This window comes from Falco naumanni, chromosome 1 (assembly GCF_017639655.2).
Source record: "Falco naumanni isolate bFalNau1 chromosome 1, bFalNau1.pat, whole genome shotgun sequence".
NCBI classification, from domain to species: Eukaryota; Metazoa; Chordata; class Aves; order Falconiformes; family Falconidae; genus Falco; species Falco naumanni.
This window is the reverse complement of record NC_054054.1, coordinates 11,583,550-11,603,231: the sequence shown is the minus strand read 5'-3', so window position 1 is coordinate 11,603,231 and position 19,682 is coordinate 11,583,550. Positions and strand designations below refer to the sequence as shown.

Below are 19,682 nucleotides of genomic sequence, written 5' to 3'. Positions count from 1 at the left end.
TCCATGCCCCCCCCCCTTCATTTTCTGTTTGTTTATGTGAATCATTGTTACTATGAATCATCCCAGCTAAGGAAGTAAAACAAATGTTTATTCATAATCTCTGTGGGGAGCTGGCAAAAGCCTAATCTGCTTTAGCAGCAGGCTAATGTAATGTAACAACAAAACAATGTAACCTTCGAAGTTTCCACTGCCCTGTGTTTTCCTTCATTTTCCCCACCTGAAGTACATGTGAGCTGACTTCAACATCTGTTTCTCTTGCACTAAGGGACATAGTGGTACCTGTACAGAAGGGTGACGGCATCCTCTTTATGGGAACCCTGAGCTGCTCAGCAGAATATTCATTGCAGGAATAAAAATCTCTTGCAAGACTGATGTACAGCTAAAGGTCCAGAGCTGTAAAACACACTGTATTTTACTGGGGAGATCATGGAACTCTCAGGACTAAGCTAGCTCTTCTCCTGGCCGCAGCAAAGGTCCCAGGCTGCCATTAGACATTTTCATTCTTTTTAGGTGGTACGTAAGCAGGTGGGCTGACTGAATTTCCTGGAAAACAGGTGAGACAGCAGTGCATTAGTGGTAGATAGAAAAGTGAGTAAACTCACTAAACTCACCAGATCAGTCATACCCAGATGAGGCGGGGAAAAAAAAAAAAAAAAAAATCCAACCCCCCAAAACCCACCCAAACAGGAACCCAAACAAAAAACCCAACCAAACACAAGCCAAAAAAGCAAAACATATATATATATATTCCAAGTAGGGATCAGATAAAGCTTTACCTGTACGCTTACGTCAGCCACAGCACTGAGTCCATGCCAAACATACAGGGCCAAATCAGCAAACATTTTGTCTGCGTAAGAACTACTGGCTTGAGGAGCAGTTTTTCATTTAACTATGATGTATTGCCCCTTTGCATGCTAGCCCAATGCCTGGTTGCACTGGCTGATAACCGCTGTTGGGCTGTGCCTTTGGGCTAACAGCTGGGTTAGGTGACAAAGCTGTGTCCCTGTGAGGTGGCTCGGAGCCTGCCTTTGGGTACAGGGCACAGCCACTGCAGCTCACCCACAGCCTCCACAGCGAGCGCCTCAGACCCTGTGCAGGTTATACTCTTGGTGAAAGAAAGCAAGTGTGGTTTATACAATTTTTTTGTATTGATGCTGCTTTGCAGTGTAGGCAGACTTTTCTGGGTTTTCCTCTTCCCACTTTTAAACAGGAACCTGGTTTGCTCTGATGCTAGTGCTTTTATTTCCTAATTTACCAACAGGCTGTGGGGGAGGTGATTCTGAGCACTCACCTTAACGTTTTAGCCCAAAATTTAAATCTGGGTTTCAAATAGCACTGAACTCCCACTGTAGAACCCTGCAGAAGCCATGAAATTCCTGATGAAATTGCGTAGGTGTAGAGCAGTATTTGCTCATGAATGCCATCAGTGTCGGTGACATGATCTATATCAAAAAAAGGGGTGTCACACCCATTTTTCCTGTTATTTGTAAAAGCAAGCCAACACCCGCTACCTATGGGTAGCTATATATGACAGAGGCTGCCAGTTTAATTCGCAGTGTGATGTTCTGATCTGTACCATGGCGCATTTTTTCCTGGCTGCAGAAGAGGAGGGGCCTCTTTGTGCCTCTTTTTGGTTCCTTTTCTCTTTAATGCTGAGCCTCAAAAATTACAAAGTGCAGCCTGCTAAGCCACTGTGAGGTGATCACGGTGTCATAGCAGAAGCAGTAGCAGCAGCAGTTTGCATACCATTATCAGTAACCTTAGAGCACCATTTCAACTTCTGCAGGCTAATGCGCCTGGCAACTAACTGACAGAGAAAGTGAGATAGCATTTTTTAATGGTATAAAATATAGAATGGGAGGATGAAACACAAATGAAAGAATGGACTACTAAATTTGCAAGGCTAGTATGTTCTTTATTGTGCTCATGTGCATCAGATTGGAGTTTCATAACTGCACAAACAGTTATTAACACCTGCCATGTCATCAAGAGTACTTACCGTTTAGAACAGCATGGCCAAAATATCAGTAGTAATAGTATTATCATGCACAAGAAGAGGAATATATTCCACTTGGTTCAGCTAGCAGAATAACTTACTCAAGTTTGACACAGTCTTTTTGGATGAGACATTCAAATGGGGTTGTCTTATTTGATTGTTCAGCTTTGATAAGTAGTGAAATTGCTGGTCTGTATTTAAGATACATAATAGTCATATCAAAACAAGACAATTTGGCGTTATGCATTTGTCCTGTAGATTAACATATCTTTTTCTGTGTGATCGCAGCATTTCCATCAGAGCAGGCTGTAGGTTCTTCTCAGCCAAAGAGTGATCAGATTCCTATTCCCCTGCACACCCCTTCCCCACGTGGTAGCTCTTCTATGTCTGTGCTGATGGGTGTACTGATGTTTTGGAAGCGAGTTGCTTACAGTGTAGCTTATACTTTGATATTTGGCTGTGAGTGTGTTGGAGTTCTAAATACATAATGACAGTGATGTTTTATTTAAGGAAAGAAAATCCTTAACTAACAACCCATAAGGGTTTTCAATCATTTAAATTACAGTACAGCCTATATCCATGAACTGTAAACTAAGAGGATTTATATAAGATTACAGTGGCTCCAGAGGAGCTGTGAAGTGAATAATCTGCATTTTACAAGTTGCACTGCTGTGGTCTATTATGTCAGTCCTCATTTGCTTGTAACACTTGTTGTTGAGGGAGTACTGTTGTTTGCATCTTCACCTTGTCATTATATTTTGGTCATTGCAGAAAAATGGACTGAAGTATGATGGAATGAAATGTCCCTTACAAGAGTAGTTTTGGTATCATTATTTGAAAAGATCTAACAGCATGGAGAGACCTCCTCTATAGATCACGAGAAAGGATAGAGAACTGTAGTAGCACTCCAGTATGAGAAGAGGTTTAACTTCTGTGTGGAGTTACTTTAGAGAAAAGAAGAATTAGATTCATCCTACAGTAAAGGAATGACAGGCACTTCTATTTTGTCTTATCTGTTTATTACAGGGAAAAACAGCTGCTAAACAAAACCAGATAAAAGTAAAGATTCATCCACAAGAGCATAGAAGGCCATGAAATTCTTTTCCTTAGGCAAAACTTTATTAGAGGATGAGCTTCTTGTGAGTCTGAGGACAAAGTATTTTTATAGACGTGAAAAATCAAGGATTGCTTTAGGATTCTTGCTTGGTGCTTGTGAGGGCCACGAGGAGAGTAGCTGCAGGCTATCCCAGACACCAGCAGGTCCCAACCTGGGCACGGTGTTGGCTGTTGTCAGTCAGGATGCTGTTGTAGATGAACTGCCCTGGACAGTAATGAATTACATATCTTCTCTGCTCCTAAGACAATAATTTCCCCCAGAGTGGCCCAAATCCTGCCATCTACTTTGTGCTTCTTTTGGTTACTGAAACAAGCCTTGCAAGCACTTTTGCTAAATCAGCAGATAATTCTGTCCTGTTGCACAGAGCTAGTGTTTTCTCTAGGTTTATTTTCAGGTGCAGATGTCAGGGAGGCTGGTGGTGGACAGTGTGCTGTGGAGTGCCAGGATGTAGGGCTTTTTGATGGCATAAGTGCATGGGTTTTAATAGGTTGATTTTGAGTCAGAATAAGAGACAGTGCAGTAAGTTCTGTATAAACTTCCATTACCACTTTCATTTTAAGATTTTACCATGGAAGGGTAGTGCTTCATTGGCAGAGGGTACACTGAACGGTGTGCAACTGCAAAGGTGAGTCAGCCTCAAAAAAAAGAAAAAAAGAAAAGGATATGCTCTTCTATGCATGTGATTGTCGTTGAAGTATTATGAAGTTTTAGTGAGAGAGGATTTCAGCTTACTGATACTTCCTTTCTCAAAGCACTGAAGGTAATAAAATGAAAAAGTTGATATTCCCATTTGAACTCCACTCAAGTGCCTCCAGTTACTGCATGCTACAAAGGCATATTTCAGCTCACACTTGGAGTTTTCTGGATTCCTCTTCTGTGCCAGAACTTAGTAATTTCTTACAGGGTTATTTCAGTGTGCTATAAGGGCTGTCCCACATCTGTAGTCAGTCTGCTAGGCTGTCCTTAGAAAGAGCCTCATTTCCTCGCTTTCTGCAGAGAAAACTATTTATCTGCCAGACAGCCGCCTTCATGGCAGTGCAGTATTGTTAAGACATCTCCTTTTAATTTCATTTAAGCCCATTTATATCTTTTAAAATGCTAATTTTTCAAGGCACCCACAGTTACCATTTTTCTCATCTTGAATTCCTTCAGAAGAAAAGCCTTTCTTGGTAAATGATATTTTAGTTTCCATGGTGCTCCTTGTTACAAGTAGCTGCTCTTTTCATCACCGAATGGTGCAATTTTCATTCATGCTGAAATATCAATGGTAACATACAGCAGCAAATTGTTCCTTTATGATCCTTGGCATTGTAGAAACTCTCCAGCTCAAAATTAAATGTCAAGGAATTTAACAAGTATGAAAAATCTGACTCCTTTTATGCACACACACACACAGACACGTGGCTGCTCCCTCCATCCCCCTATGCACCTAAGAATTTGTCTTCCCTTGTTACCACAAGGAGTCATTAATATGCTACCAGCGATGCTTCTTAAAAAGTTCAGCTGCGGGGCTGAGGGGGCGGCGTTCCCTCCCGTACCCTCCGCTGGAGCTGAGCAAGGCATTTTGCATTCAGGCTGCTTGTTCCCAGGCTCTGAACTTGAGTGGCTCATTTTGGGAATGATAGCAGCCTCACCAGCCTGCTCCTTTGCATTACTCAAAGTGTCGCGCTGCCATTTGCCATGCCATAAATCAGAAACATGTGTCCTCAGCACAGGCAATAGAAACGCCTGTGGATCAAGGCAGGGCTCTGCTTCCACCCCAGCCCTGCTGCTGCAAATCCTGGGGTACCGGCGGGAGTGTGGGAAGGATGCTGTGACAGGCAGCGCGGGTTTTAGTGGGGTTTCCTTTTGTAACTACCATCATCTCTTTGCCTGGCCATGATGTTATTGTTATGTGGTAGCTGCTGGCTTAGGTTTCTCAGCTGTGAGGCCCAGTCTGCTCCTTTCCTGCCTCAGATCCCCTTGTTTATACTGCTAAATATTCACACCCCCCTCCCCAGCTACTGCCAGTGCTCTGCCAATGGCTGCCTTTGTGCTTCACAGGAAAGCAGCCATGCAGGATGGCAGCCCTGCTGGGCCATAACTCTGCAGGGAACTTCAGGAGACTCTAGTCTTTCCTACAAAGCAGTGATTCTGCCAGAGGAAAGTAGACCTTGTTCATAAATCAGGTGCTCAGGGAATTAGTAATTTAAAATTTCCAGGAGAACCTCCTGCAACAAATAAAGTTACTTTTAACACACAGTTACATCACACCCTTCTTCTTCCATTTATTGGAAGTTTGGCAGTGAGGTGTGTGTCCCTATGGAGCAGTTAAGAGGAGGTTAGATCTGCGATCCTGTGCTGGATAAGGCAGCTTGGAGGAAGTGCTTTGAAGTGCGCCTCTGCCCCCACTCCTCTTCATTTCCATACATGAGCTTGGTGCAGGCAGGTGTTTTGTTTTTACAACCCCGTGTCAGTTTTGCGGTTATGGCTTCCTTGCCTCTAAGCAAGCACTGTGATTTACTATTGCTTCTCACAATAATCTACGCTACTGGCAGTGCTGTAAGCACTTCCAGCAAATAGGCCTCAGAAGAAAATAAAATGCTGGAGCTTGTGAAAGAGCAGAGGTGCTTCCTTCATCTCCTGGTTGAGCTGGAGCTAGGCAATAAAAATAAAACCTGAGGTTTTGCATCTCTGGTGGAATAGGTCACAAATGTCTTAGAGTAGATGAAAGTTTCCCACAAATGAAATAAAGGAAGGATGTCAAAACGCTGATGTTAGGTAGAAGCATGGAAGTCATTCATCAAAACCTGGTGTGACAATACATTTGTATTTGAATCCTTTGAATTTAGACTAGACGGCTTTTTAAAAGGCAAGCTTTTGTGAAAGAGGGTGACAGAAACCTTTTTAATTACAGGTCCAGCCTAAACCACCTATATCGCAATGCCCTAGATAAACGAACATCTTCATCCGAGCCTCTTCACTGTTGTTTCAGGTTCTGAAATGCTTAATGCAGATTGTTTTCTAGAGATCCTGCTCAGCTGCTGCCCACATTTCCAGACACCTGACCATTCCCTAGTTAACCCCCCAAACTCTCTGATAACAAGCACACCTGAGCCCCCAGGGCAAGCCTAGCTCCATGCAGGGGTGCCTGGGCCTGACCATTAACAATGGGAAAGAAAAGCCAGCTTAGGTCCTTGGGACATTTAAGTCCTCGGGAGGGGTGTGGCTCAGGGTCTTGTTACAGTGCAAAATAAAAACCAGGTTTGATTATTCATATATCTTTTGGAGATGGTCATAAGCTTTGTACAGGAAGTTTGCAGATGAGGTAAAGTGAAGATGTTGAACACTGGTACTTGATGGACATGTGGAAATGGTTTATCCAAGAGTTGACTGAGAAGTCACAGGGGATGATATATATTGTATGTTTCAAATCTGTGTTCCATTTTGTTTTTGAAGAGATTTTTTTAAAAATTAAGCCCTTATGTTACTTGCACTTCATATTGTTTCAGCTCTGTGCTTGCTTTCTGGCTGCTAACAGTGTTTAAAGCGCTTGCTGTATGAGAAATGTGCATGACTAAGCAAAGACGGCGTGGCTAACAATGAGTGCTGTAACCTTGAACGTCTTTTGTGTCACCTTTCATATCTGCTCTGTTGGCTTAGTTCTCTTTGGGAGTGCCAGGGATGTTATCTACTCCATGCAAAAAGATTGAGGATCCTGCTTGAGCATGAGAGGGCTCTCTAGCCAGCAGTCCAAGTTTCAGAGGAATCCCTTCTGCCTTTCAGAGAAAGCAGTTTCATAAAAGGCATTGGCTTGTTGAGTTAGGGCTCGGGCCATGCCATAAGTGAAAATGGCACTCTGGTGAAGGTCTGGCTTGCCAGCCTGAATCAGTGCATGATGTGGCTGCAGCCAGGTTTGAATCGCTATTAAAATAAAGCAAATGACCTTGTAAGCATAATAATTATCCTCGGTCTCTCAAGGGCTGTTAACGGATCTGCTTCTGTTTGGGACTTCAGCTGGGAGGGTTTGCCTAGAAGGAGAGAGTTTTGGACTAGAGCAAGTCAGGAAATCTGAGAAAAAGATATTTTCCACTTTAAGATTTTGATTCATTGAAGTTGAAACTTCTGATGGGAAACTTGACCATTTCAGTATGAAGTTTCTTAGGAAAAAAATATATCTTAGAACCAAGACAGAAATCTTGTCCAACTGGTAAAGACCTAAGAATGGCCAATGGCTTAAAAACCATAGTATTGTGTGTGCTCAGATGCAGGAGACTGCAATGCTTTATTTGCTTGAAGTAGGCTCAGGACTTCAACTTGCGTTGAAATGGCTACTGGTTACTGCAGGGCAATGCTTTCCTTTTGCATTTCATCTCAGAGTGAAACCTCAACAGATCTCAAAATCAAGAAAAAATCCTTTTCAAATCAGCAGTTTTTCTGAGTAGACCTCGAGGTGCTGACATTAGTGCCAAACCTACATAGTGATTTGGAAATGTCTTGTGTATTACTGCCAAGGTGATATTCAAGCAGGCTGTTCCTCAGGTGGAAGCGGAAGCTGCTTCCAGGAAAGTCTTTTGCGATATTCATCTTTTCTCTCAGAACTTTGAAGAAAATCAGTATCAAAAAGAAAAAAAAATAAATCTGAGGAAACCCGAATCAGGAAAATATTAACAATGTAATTAAAAAATGTAAAAAAAAAAAAAAAAATCAGATGAGAGACAATTAGTGTAGCTTCTAAACATCTGAATGTTGATTAAAATTGAATTGAATATCTGTGTTTTAACATTTACCCATCCCTAGCTGCTCTTCAAAACCAGGACTTCCCCCTTCTGCCCTATAGACAAAGCAATTATGATGGAGAACCACAACAGCTGACACAAAAAGCACGACTACCTTGGGCTTCCCAGAAAGAGTCAATGAGGAGTCTGCCATGCCAGAGAAATTCAGCATTAGCAGTACAGCTAGTCCACCCTGTGGCTATACAGGGCTGAAATGCATTGCCGAGCTATATTGTATATGGCTTCAGAGAAATTTTTCTCCTTCTAGAGCCTGTAAAGAGCCCCGGAGCTAGACCATGGGGTTCAGTTAATCAGGATATCCACTGGGTGTTGGATGTGACCTTTGGTGTTGCAGAATCATAGATCTGATAATCTGCTCTGGTACTGCTGTACCTCCTGCAAATATTTTTGAGAGGAAAAACACAGAGTAGACTGAATATGGGAGTGGGGGTGGGGGAGAAGAGAAAGAAAGCCAGAGAGAGAAGCTGGGGATAAGAGGAACAGAAACAGTAAATCAGCCGAGGAACCTTCCCAGAGTCTACAGCTCATATCCCAGTTTAATGATAACTTTTATAATGACAAACAGCAAACACTAAAGGCTGTGACCATTTGCAGGCTGTTCTTTCTGTGAAACAACAAGCACAGTCAAATATGCCCCACTGAGTCTGCTGAGTTCACAAGTACGGAAGACACTGTCGCCATGGCCTTTGCTGTTTAGAGGCCATGTCAAAATAATTTCCTTGCTTCTGTTTTAAAGCCAGGTTTTGCAATGTTCGGTCTGAGTTGGCTGTCCTGGAAAAAGCTGCACCAGTGGGACACAGCCGGGAAACAAAACAAATCAGTTCATTAACTGGTAAGGTTAGGTGGGCTAAACCATGCCTTTAGTGTGCTATGGAACTCCCTGCTATATTTAAATAAATAAATAAAACTAAAAAAAAGAAAGGAGAGAGGAAAAGTCTGAATTCCTTCACATGGTTTCCAGGCAAGGATTTGCTTAGTTTTCATGCGCATGAACCTGTATATGCTGTATTTCTTTAGTTGAAAACTTACCGCCACGGGCATTTCAAGATCCTTTTCAAAAGTTCGCTTGTGTAATGATAACATTCACCATTTGCAATCTGTTAAGCAATTTTCCAAATGAACTGTTTCCAGATTTTGACGCACTTAAAAAATACCTAATCATCCATTGCACTGTCCATAGGGCCAAAGCTTGGCAGAAGAAGTCACAAGTGCAGAATTTATCCCAATAACCTGACATTGGAAAAAATAACCAAATACAATACAGAAAGCAGCAGGAGAGTTCTGGACATTTAATATTCCCAGGACTTTGGTGCAAGACCTGATGACATATAGGCTTGGCTTACTAAGTGCTGCCTTCTGGAGCCTGACCTATATCTTTTGCTGTTCCCAGGTGAGCTGTGGCAGTCCCCAACCCTGAAGAGCAAAGCAGTATGTTTTGATATAAACTTGCTTATCTGTGATGTCTGTTTTTCATGCAGAAAGCAGCCTACAAGACAGCCCGTTGCACTGAAGGGTTCAAATGGTTCTCGCCAAGTCAACGTGTGAAAAAATTACAGTATCACCCATCTGTTAGGAGAAGAGGATGCAAAATTTAAGAGCAGGCCACCCCCAGGACAGAATAAAATACAGAATAAAAACAGAGAGGCAAAAGGGATGGGAACCATCACAGCACCTTTCAAATACACATATTTGTAAATACTTATATGTGTCTCAGCAATGACTGACTTTAGCAATGAGCTAGTATTATCTCGTTTATTGTAGCAATGTTTCTCCTCAGCAGATCACAGCTTCTCCCCCTTCAATCCTTCCCAATATGTTCCAGCTTTATATTCCAGACTGGAGCTGCTCTTTGTGGGCTTGCAGCTCAGACACTATTAAATTACGTGACTTCTTCTCATCTTCTTTTGATTGTGATTTTCCGGGGGAGAAATGAAAAAGAGGAAAGACTAGCTATGAAGCCGTGCTGTCATTTACCCCACCGCATGCTCCATGGCTGTTACTGCTGCAGCGAGCATTAAAGGAATCCCTTCTCCATTTTGATGCATTGGTTCTGTACCTCTGACACGTGCAGAGAGACAGCAGCACGATGCTGGCATAACGGGGCGAGGAATCGGGCGACAGCCTGCATTTAAAAACCTGCTTGCTTTGTATCACCTAGCAAGGGAAGAAAAGAGCTGCTGCTGTGCCTAATTACTTGCTTGCTTTCTGGTGTTTGACTTCACTGGTTTGGATTATAATTGGTTACAGTTCATAAAAGGGGTCTTCTGTGACCAGCTGACTTTAAAGGGTCACACTGCATTACAAGTGTGCTGGGAAGGGCAATAGAATTTATTAACTTCTCAAATGTTTTCAATACCCTTTCCAGCAGGCTTTCCTAAAAAGTGAATCAGCACACTCTCTTGGCTAAAACTTGAGAGACCTAGAAAGGTACCAATTGCACAGAGTAACTCTGTTCTCCGGAATGTCCCCCGCCAGCTGTGGGGCAGCTGTGAATTTGCATTATATCAGAAACGTCTTACTGCTGTGCTAGCACCCTGTGTTGCGTTTGATTTGTGGGATGCAGAAGGGAAAAGGTGATATCTGCATCAACAGAGGCAATTTAGTGGAGAACAGAGCTCAGGTGTGATTTTTCCTGATTTGGAGAGAAGATTTGGAAGTCTAGGAGAATATCTAAATTACAAGAAAATTGGTACAGTGATCCTCCAAGGAAAGGAGGTGATCTCTATTGGTAATGGTATTACGGCTTTTATTCCAGTGCAATGACTGTAGTTCGTAGCAGAGAGTTTGATAATGGGTTCCTGTTGCAAATCAGGAGCTGCCTCTTAAATTGGATGGATAGAAAAGCCGCGATTAAAGCTCTCACTTAGGGTTTTACATATGGTTCGTACCTGTCTGTCTGTGCTTTCAGGTGATTCCAGGACTGAGTGTAAATCTGAACCGAGGTGTCAGTGAGAAATGAACCATACTGTATTACTCATCCCTGAAATCTTGAAACCGGCCTTTCATTTTTGTCTAAATCTGTCACTGAAAGCAGCAGCTAATAAGCAGCCCTCGGAGGGGCCGTGTGCGAGCGTGCGGCAGCCCTCTGAAGGGTTGCTCCTGCCGGCAGGCAAACGGAGGTCCAGCCTCCGCGCTCGCTTCGCTCAGAAGGCTGGCACTCGGGAGCTTAGAAGTCACAGCATCCCTTGTGCTGCTCCAGGCATGAGTTATAATCTGCAGGCTTTTTAATGAATAGTGCTTGCTGACTAGTTCTGGCTTGGGTTTGGGGTTTTATTCTTCTCCTGAGTTTGTTTTTTGGTTTTTTTTTTTTTTTTTTTTTTTTTTTTTTTGTTGTTGTTCTTGGTATTACTGTTGGAGGGGGTTAGTGCTCTTCAGTGTAACAAGGAAGGACCCGCAGTGCTAAGAAAAGAAAAGGGTCATGTTTGGAAGCATGATTTGTATGTTTGGTTGGTTGGTTGTTTTTTTTTTTTTGTTCCCCTTAGTTTTGAACTACCATTTTGTTTTAGATTTGGATTTAAATTAGAAGTGAATACAGCAAGCAGATATTTGGTAAGAGTTAGAATGAACAAAGGCAGTTTGTTAAGTTTAAGAGTGTGGTTTTAGTCATTCAAATGGTGTTTGTGAAAACAGTACGAATTTGCTATCCTTGGCTGAAAGTATTTTTTTTAAGGTTGGAGTAAGTGCTGATTTATCCAATAGCTTGGTGGTTGAAGCATTCAGCTATGACCTAGGAGATATAATTAAAATATCTGTTCTGAGAGGCTTTGAAACCATGTATCCGTACCTTGAATCAGATGCTAAGTGGATTGAATTCAATTTACACCCAGGTCAGGTAAGAACATTAGCCAAACCGGATGCAAAATATCTGGCAACTGACCTACAAACCCACTTTTTGCACAGACATATCAACATACAGTTCTTCAGTATTTCTTGAGTTTTTTTCTTTGAGGTTTTTTTCAGCAATACAGCACTTCTGTTTTGTGCTATTTGCTCTGGTCCTTACCGTTGCCTTCTCCATCACCAAGCACATCCTATAAGATGACTGGCTTCCTTCCTTCCAGCTTTTTGACCTGAGGCTGTGTGCGTGAGGTGGTAGTGGGTTAATGCACTGTTGTCAAGCCTACCCAGAGTTGGTGCTGCAATACAGCATGATCTTGTCACCTACCTGCCTGTGTGTCTGAGTTAATGGTAATATTTGACACCATGGCTACTAAGGTGGGCAAGATACGAACAGTGATACGGTTCCACTTTATTTATTTATTCATTTAGTATCAGTTTAGCACTTGTTTTCAGCTCAATACAGGCGTACTGATGTAAAGGATTTATTTGAGAAATAAGGACTGGTAGTGAAGAGGATCCTTAAATTCTGTTCCAGCTGTTTGTGTTTGAGAGAAATATCAGATAATAATGGTTCTTTGTCTTGGCTTTCAAAACACCTTTTCCTACATTTTTTGCAATGGTCCTTTAGGACTGTGCTTGTGGTCCCTTCTGGAAAACCAGAATTCCTCATTCTGCCTCTCTCCCACCTGATGATGTGATCTTCACAACAGAGTTCTCTAAATATGGCAACCCTTCCATCTTTTCAAAAGCAATCTCAATTTAGACCGCTGGAAGGAACTGGTGGTGAAGCAGGAGCTCCCAGCTCTCCTCAGAGGGAGTGCATGTACCATGTCTTCCCAATTGTAACTCTCAGCCTTGGAATTAAAGGACCAAATATTCCTTTCAGATCTGAGTCTCTTCTTGGTGTTATGCAGATATCAGTGATATCAAGAATGATATCAAGTGGAAAGAGACTAGAATAATGCTTGAAACATCTAGGGGGTTTTCTAACTAGAACATTTGCCTGCAGCGTGGCTTCGGACTAATTCACTGTGCCTCTGTTCCTCTTCTTTAAAATAGAAGTAGTTCTGCTTTTCTGCTCTGCTGCCTGGGAGCACATGCCATACAAAAGTTCGGTGTTTTTATTTATTTGTGTGTTATAGCTGTCTTTTAGCTGTCAGGGGTTTTGTACTGTTCAGTGCTATTTGTGCTGTGCTAACGGTACAAATTTGTGCTGTTCCTATTTCTGTGTCATATCCTGCCCTGATGTATCCCTGAATAGCAAGAGAGATAATTGGGATATGGTGCGGTGTGCGAGGGAAGAGTTGCACAGAGGAGGAAAGGGCAGAATATCACATGCTACATATTTTGGCATCCAGGGGAAGGTGTCGAACAGCCTCCAGGTGGGCAGTCATCAAGTGCCAGTAGGTGTGTTGGAGATGTCACTGTGATTGCTCTCCTGATAGAGAGCTGGATCACCTGCCTCTGTCACCTGCCTTATTGCTGGTTCAAGCCCTGATGCCTGCTGCCTACTTGTTGGGCTCAGCTTGAAAGTCAGTGTGGGTAGGCAGCTCAAATGAGCTACAAGTCCTGTGTGGGAAGCACAGGGACCACAACCTCTTGGCATCCCCAAAGGATTCCTCCTTCAAATGGTTTCTCACCTCTCCATTATAAACCTATTTATTTTGTCTAGATGGTTTTGTTTCAATATGTTATTTTTTACTGGTAGTTTCTAATTATGATATTTCGGGATCACCAAATGTGCATTCACCATCATTAGTGGCTTCTTCTCATGTTATTTGTTTCATGTTCAGGGAATAGCAACCAGATTGCAAAATAATGAGCTACCTTGTGTATTTCAGAAACATACCCCTCGCAATATGCATTTCAATGATTATCGTCACAGTTGGCTATGTGTTAACAAACGTGGCTTATTTCACTACAATCAGTGCTGGGGAATTGCTGCTTTCAAAAGCTGTAGCAGTGGTAAGTTACAGAAGAAAAACCACAAAGCTGTATCCCTGCTGCAGTTGTGTTTGTTGATATATTCTTATTTCCAGGGGGAAAAAATTGGGAGGACACATCCAGTCAGGCTATTCTATGGCTCCTTTTTTACACCACATACTAGCATCCCCGTGAAATTAATCTGATTTTTGAGTGATGAGTGGGATTGCACTTAAGGCCATCGATAGCATTTGTAATGTAATGTTAGAGTGTATTTATTTACCTGATATAACAAAGTCAATAGGACTTAAATTTTATAGCCGAGTACATGCTTGAAAAAATCTGTGCTAAATTGTAGGCTGAGTTCCTGGGAAGCAGGGAACACAGATAATGGTGGAAGGGGGAGCTCTGAACGATTCTGTTTGTAGCAAGAAGCGGTAACACTGTCTGTGCACAACATGCGTCCCAAGAATGTAGGAAGGGGGTGGCTCTGAATACTGGAGTTCATTTGGGAAGGAGTTGCAAGGCAACCTTGCTTGGAAGTACTGCTTTGATTGTTCTTGCTGAATTGTGGTGATGACACTGATTTTTATATTGGTGGTATCTGACTCACAATGAGGAAATAAAATTTTTCATTTACTTTCCAGTAGTGACACTGCCTATGGCTATTTCAATTGACATGGCACTTAAAAAATGACCAAATTCTGTAGCTCATGGGAGATTTAGAAACAAAACATTTTGCAAACCTGAAGAACAGTGTGCATGTCTCCTGTGGTGCCCCAAACTCCAATTAAGGCTCTTCTGGTAACCTAGAACAATATAGTGTGAGTGGATGGACTACACCACTGGGTAGCATCAGCTAAGTAAAATGAAGGCTGTAGAAAAAAAAAGGGGTGTACAGATCAAACCCAGATCCATTCAGACTGAGTCTTCTTTTTTGGTGTCATAATGGTCTAAATGGACATAAATCAGGGCCTGATTCGACCTCTTCGGCATTGCCTCAACTGGCAGTCTTCCACACGCAGTCAGGAGTAAGGGTGGGAGAGCTCATCTGCGGTACCATTGGTGTCACAAAAGAAGAGGTAACAAATGCATAGCGCAACTTTCAGTGGGGGATGCAGACCAGGGGCTTAAATGAAATAAAACTTACCTTGCTTAATAATTTGTTAATAGAGCAAAATGGCTTTCACATTTTATGAAAAATCACTGTATGTTTCTCTGTCCTCTAACAGACCTTTGCCGAACGACTAATGGGAAACTTTTCTTTAGCTGTACCAGTATTTGTTGCTCTCTCCTGCTTTGGCTCTATGAATGGCGGCATTTTCGCAGTCTCCAGGTGAGCGTTGCTAATATTACTGGGGGTGATGGGCATGGGATATGCACTGAAAGTAAGGAAGCAAGGAGAAGGGAGGGTAGGATTTGTTCCTTTAGCAGGAAATGAAACCCAAATGTTTACCAGGTGCGAGGCTTTTTCTCACTTTGTTCCTGTTGACTTTTGTACCTTATTGTTAAAACCCTCTGAATGGTTTGGAAAGGGATCCCTCTGACCATAGCCTTTAATTAATGGCTGCTTTGTTTCACGTGAAGAAGGGAAAATATTAACTAAATCCAAGCACCGATCATCGTGTAAGGTAAGGAGAGGACACCTTCAGAGATGACTTTGATTTCTGTGTATGGGCTTCTCCCGCCAGTCTTTTCATTCAGAATCCCTCAAACAAGCCTAAGAAGTGCCGCTGGGCTCTGTGACTTTCATGAGCCGCTTTGCCTAGTCACAGTAATGAGCACATTTAAAGTCTGTCCACATTTATTTCCCACCAGGATGTTCTTCGTTGCATCCCGCGAGGGTCACCTTCCGGAAATTCTCTCCATGATTCATGTCCGCAAGCACACTCCTCTGCCAGCTGTCATTGTTTTGGTAAATCATACAAACAAATGTTCCTGCAAAAGAATTCATATTACAGGCTTGCTCTGGAGGATTCGAACAGAATTTGGGCACTGCTTGAGTCCCATTTATTAATGTGTACGTGGGCTTTGGGCAGGGCAGAGGACAGCAAAGAGAGGAATGAGATTTGGGAGTTGTTCTTATTCTATCATCTCCTTGCTATCTTGTTGGTAGCACTTGACTGCCTATTGTTGCAACCTAATTCATGTCTTATTGCCCTTTATTTCTAAGGACCTGCTAGCGATGAGCTAGTTCCCTTTCAGAGAAACAAATTCCAGTTAAACAAACAAGCAAAAAAAGGGATTCATTTAACTGAAAGTGCAGCTAAACACCAGCATCTGGGAGCACCCTAAAGGCTCATTATACCACCTTATAGTGAAAAATGCAAACAATTATACACTAAGATAATGGAAGGGGAACCCTCGGCAGTGCAGTGTAGTGGTGATTAAAAAATGAGAGAACGTGTGCCTGGGCAATAGCCTGTGAATTGTCTAAGGAAAACCACCAGTATTATAGTGGAAATCCTATTACTGCCTTTTAAAGTAGCAGCAGAGCTAAATGTTGGCCATGTGTTTCCATTGCAGGCTAATTTGCATGGTAAGATGTTAGGACAAAATGTCAAAATAGTGACCTCAAACCTCGGTTTGCATAGTGCCAGGAAGATTTTCACTTCACTTGCAGTCTTCATATCATTCATGGGTGTTCAGCCCATCTTTCGGCACCGATGACTATTATGTACCTTGACAGACCTCTGCATTTGTGGGGGGTTCTAGCCACAGCAGAGGACACATGTGCATCTGTGAGTCTGCGCTAGTAAAAACGAATGCTTGTACTGGAATTTAAATCAGGGTTTTTTTTGCCATAGATGCCTATAAGCTTGCTTCTGAAGTGCCAGCTGCAATGTTGAATTTTTAGCCTTCCAAATTTTGAAAATTAGGCAATGTGTTTATAGTAAAAAGTTAATGGAATTCATTTTACATAAGCATTTACTTTGCATTTTATTTCTTCAGGTGTAGTACTCATACCTTCTGGGTAAACTGCATTGATGGTTTTCTGCGGACTGAAATGCACAAAATGTATTAACATATTATATTTTTTCTGAAAGACGTTTTCTGCTATTGCATCTGGTCCTGTTACACCAGTACATTGATTTCCTTTGAAAAAGTCAGATTCTCATATGAAGATGGCTTTCCTTCAGAGATTGTAATTTTTTTTTTGCCTTATTTGAAATGGAGTAGTTGCAGGATATATTCTGCATCAATAGCCTGCATTTTAACATTTTCCTATTTTATTTCTCCCGCCAAAGTCTGCACACTGTAAAAAAGGAAAGAGCTCTTGAGGATCAACTGCAAAAATGAGCATGTTCAGTGTTTGAGGCCTGTTAAATAAAAACATATTTTTAGGATTTAAGAAATCTCTTTATGTATTTATAACTTGGCATTTCATAGATGTGTGTGTAGGAAGTCCAAGAAATCATGCAATCTGATTGTAACCCTACTTTTTTTTTTCTCTTGATAGTTCTCCTTCACTGTCCATGGCCCATTCTTGCATAGTCATGCTTATAACTGGGATTTTAAACTTTTAGGGGCTGAGTCTATATAGAAGAGATCTTGCTCAAAATATAATTCAGTGGCAAAAAAAAATTTCCTTTGACCTTTACAGAGAAGGAGTTTGCTTAACATCTGTGTGGGAAGAACCACTTTGTAAGTCATTGGAGGTTGGAAGCCAGAGACCCACATTTGAAATACTGATCCTTCTGGTTCAAATCCATGCTGTCTTCACTGCTCAAAAGAGGAAAAAAAAACCAAACAACAAAACAAAACAAAAAAAAAAAAAAAAGAAAAAAAAGGAAAAAAAAAAGGAGAGAGAGGCTGTGAATCTAAATAACTCATACAAGTTAGTTTTCCTTATGTAAAGATTTAGCCCAGTGTTTTACTGCATCTGCAGTTGATTTCACCTGTTGCTTTGTTGTAAACCTAGAGAGGCCATCGCTGCCAGGATCTTCCCTCTTGCTGAACAGCAAAGGCTATAATGCATTTGATTCATTCCTTCATTCCCAAATGCAAGGACTGTGTCATTGTGGGCGTAGGGTGTCTCACATGGGAAGTGCAGACTACCCTGCGGAGTTGATCCAAGCTACAAATATTCTGCTTTTGTCCAGGCATTACCCTTCAGTCTACACTAATCATCTAACCCAAGGCACAACGCTCTCGTTTGTACATAAGCTTTTGCCTGCCTCACAGAAACCTTGTACCTCAGAACAGCTTTTTAATGCGGAAATGTATTTATTCTGGCGTCCCCTCTCCTTGCTCTTCAGTAGCTGCCTGAGTGACAGCTAAATGCTTCTCTCTGCTTTGAAATGTTTGCATTTCCGATGTGCAATAAGTCTACACCCTGCAAACCTGAAAGGCATGCTGCAAAGACAAGCTGGCGGCACCCCAGTGTGCCCAGCTGGCATCCCGTGGTGTGCCGCTACCCCTTTCCATGCCCTCTTCACCGAGTCCCCTTGCTGCAGCCGGGAGGACTGTAAGACTTCTTCTTTCCACAAGACACCTAGCAACCTCCGCTTTCGTATGATTAGATGTGACCAAAATTTAACTGCTCTTACCATTTGCATCAGTGATGAGTGAGGAAAACCCCCGTGGGCCAATATATTTGTCAGGTCCTGTGAGAACGGTGCCCACAATGCTCGAGCAGTTTGGTGATGCAGTGGGCTGTGTGCCCGCGTGTTTGCCTGCGTCACAGGGGACAGATATATATTATCGCATGTGGCTACTGGGGACAGATGTATATTGATCAAACGTGATCTCAGGGGACAGCTAGGTATTGATCACACACCTGATTGCATGACAAAGGCAGTCCCGAAGTCTGTGGCTCTCGGGTGTCTGCAAAAGGCTGTGCTGCTTCTCCCTGTGGAAAAATTTGACATCGCTGCTGTAAAATAATAGATCAAGCCACTAAACCCTTTTTTTGCTCTGTATTTCTTTTGCAGCATCCTCTCACAATGATAATGTTATTCAACGGGGATCTCTACAGCCTCCTGAATTTCCTCAGTTTTGCCAGGTGGCTTTTTATTGGACTAGTAGTTGCTGGGTTGATTTATCTCAGATATAAACGTCCTGATATGCCTCGTCCGTTCAAGGTAACCTCCGCTCTCTACTGTTTTACGTGAATCCTTCTCCCTCTTATCCATTGTACAGTCAGACAGTAAAGCAGCATTTTCTTCTGTCGAAAGCCAACCTCTTTTTTGAGAAAAAACAGTTAATAGAAAATAGCCTTTTGCACTGAAAGGTCTCTGAGCGTTTTCCTGCAAGTTCTGTGTTCCCTCCTGAATGACAATTCTTACCTATTCCCCGGTGCCTGGGGGCGGGGGGGCTGAAGCTGCTGTGCCAAAGCAAAGGCGTTTGCTGGGTTTTGCCAGTCTGTTGCATTGAGGCAACGTGATGCAAGCTGTGTGAAAATGCCTCTAGTCCCGTGTAGTCACGTAGGGTTCGAACTACAAATATTGGGGTTACCTGTGCCCACCTGATTTTCAGCCAGTCCTCTAACGTCTCCTTTGATAAAAGCCTGAATAATTTTGCCAACAGCATTCATGTCAAGCATAAGCATTAATATTAAACATTTATTTCATTGCCAATTTGATATGCAAATAAGTTGTTAGTGCCATTATTATGATATTTATGACTCGCAATGGATTTGCAGACACAGTTATTGTGAAGCCAGGAAGAAAATGCTAATAGTCTGGCCCATTGGACAGTAGCGACTTTGGCCTTGTTTCTGCCATTCTTCCTGCTTATTTTAAATAACATCTTACAAAATAAGTTGTCGCATTGTGTATCTGGAAAGATAACGTCCATCATGAAAAAATTGGAGGAATCTATCCTTATTTATATATCGCCAAGAAGCCTATTTTGTGAAAAGCTAAGAATGTGTGCTGTTGCATTCTTGTAGGTATATCTCTAAGTAAGAAGGTCAACAGCACAACCTATTTTGCTTTGATTAAAAAAAAAAGGCTTTGACAGTGCACAAAAGAGGAACAGTAATGCTTCAAGGAATGAAAGGAAGAGAATAATCTCCAGGGAATTC

General features: G+C 42.1%; 1 protein-coding gene and 1 long non-coding RNA gene across 2 annotated transcripts in view; one reads left to right on the top strand and one right to left on the bottom strand.

Annotated features, from left to right (window-relative positions):
* LOC121099056 overlaps positions 1 to 19,682 on the bottom strand; it is a 284,189-nt gene that overhangs the window by 167,898 nt on the left and 96,609 nt on the right. The window lies entirely within an intron of this gene.
* The window catches only part of SLC7A11 (solute carrier family 7 member 11), a 62,009-nt gene that overhangs the window by 33,967 nt on the left and 8,360 nt on the right, over positions 1 to 19,682 (top strand). Inside the window, exons 7-10 of the mRNA XM_040617604.1 lie at positions 13,573 to 13,696; positions 14,887 to 14,990; positions 15,473 to 15,569; positions 18,589 to 18,738. Of these exons, the coding sequence (XP_040473538.1) occupies positions 13,573 to 13,696; positions 14,887 to 14,990; positions 15,473 to 15,569; positions 18,589 to 18,738 (475 nt within the window). The remainder of the gene's footprint in view (positions 1 to 13,572; positions 13,697 to 14,886; positions 14,991 to 15,472; positions 15,570 to 18,588; positions 18,739 to 19,682) is intronic.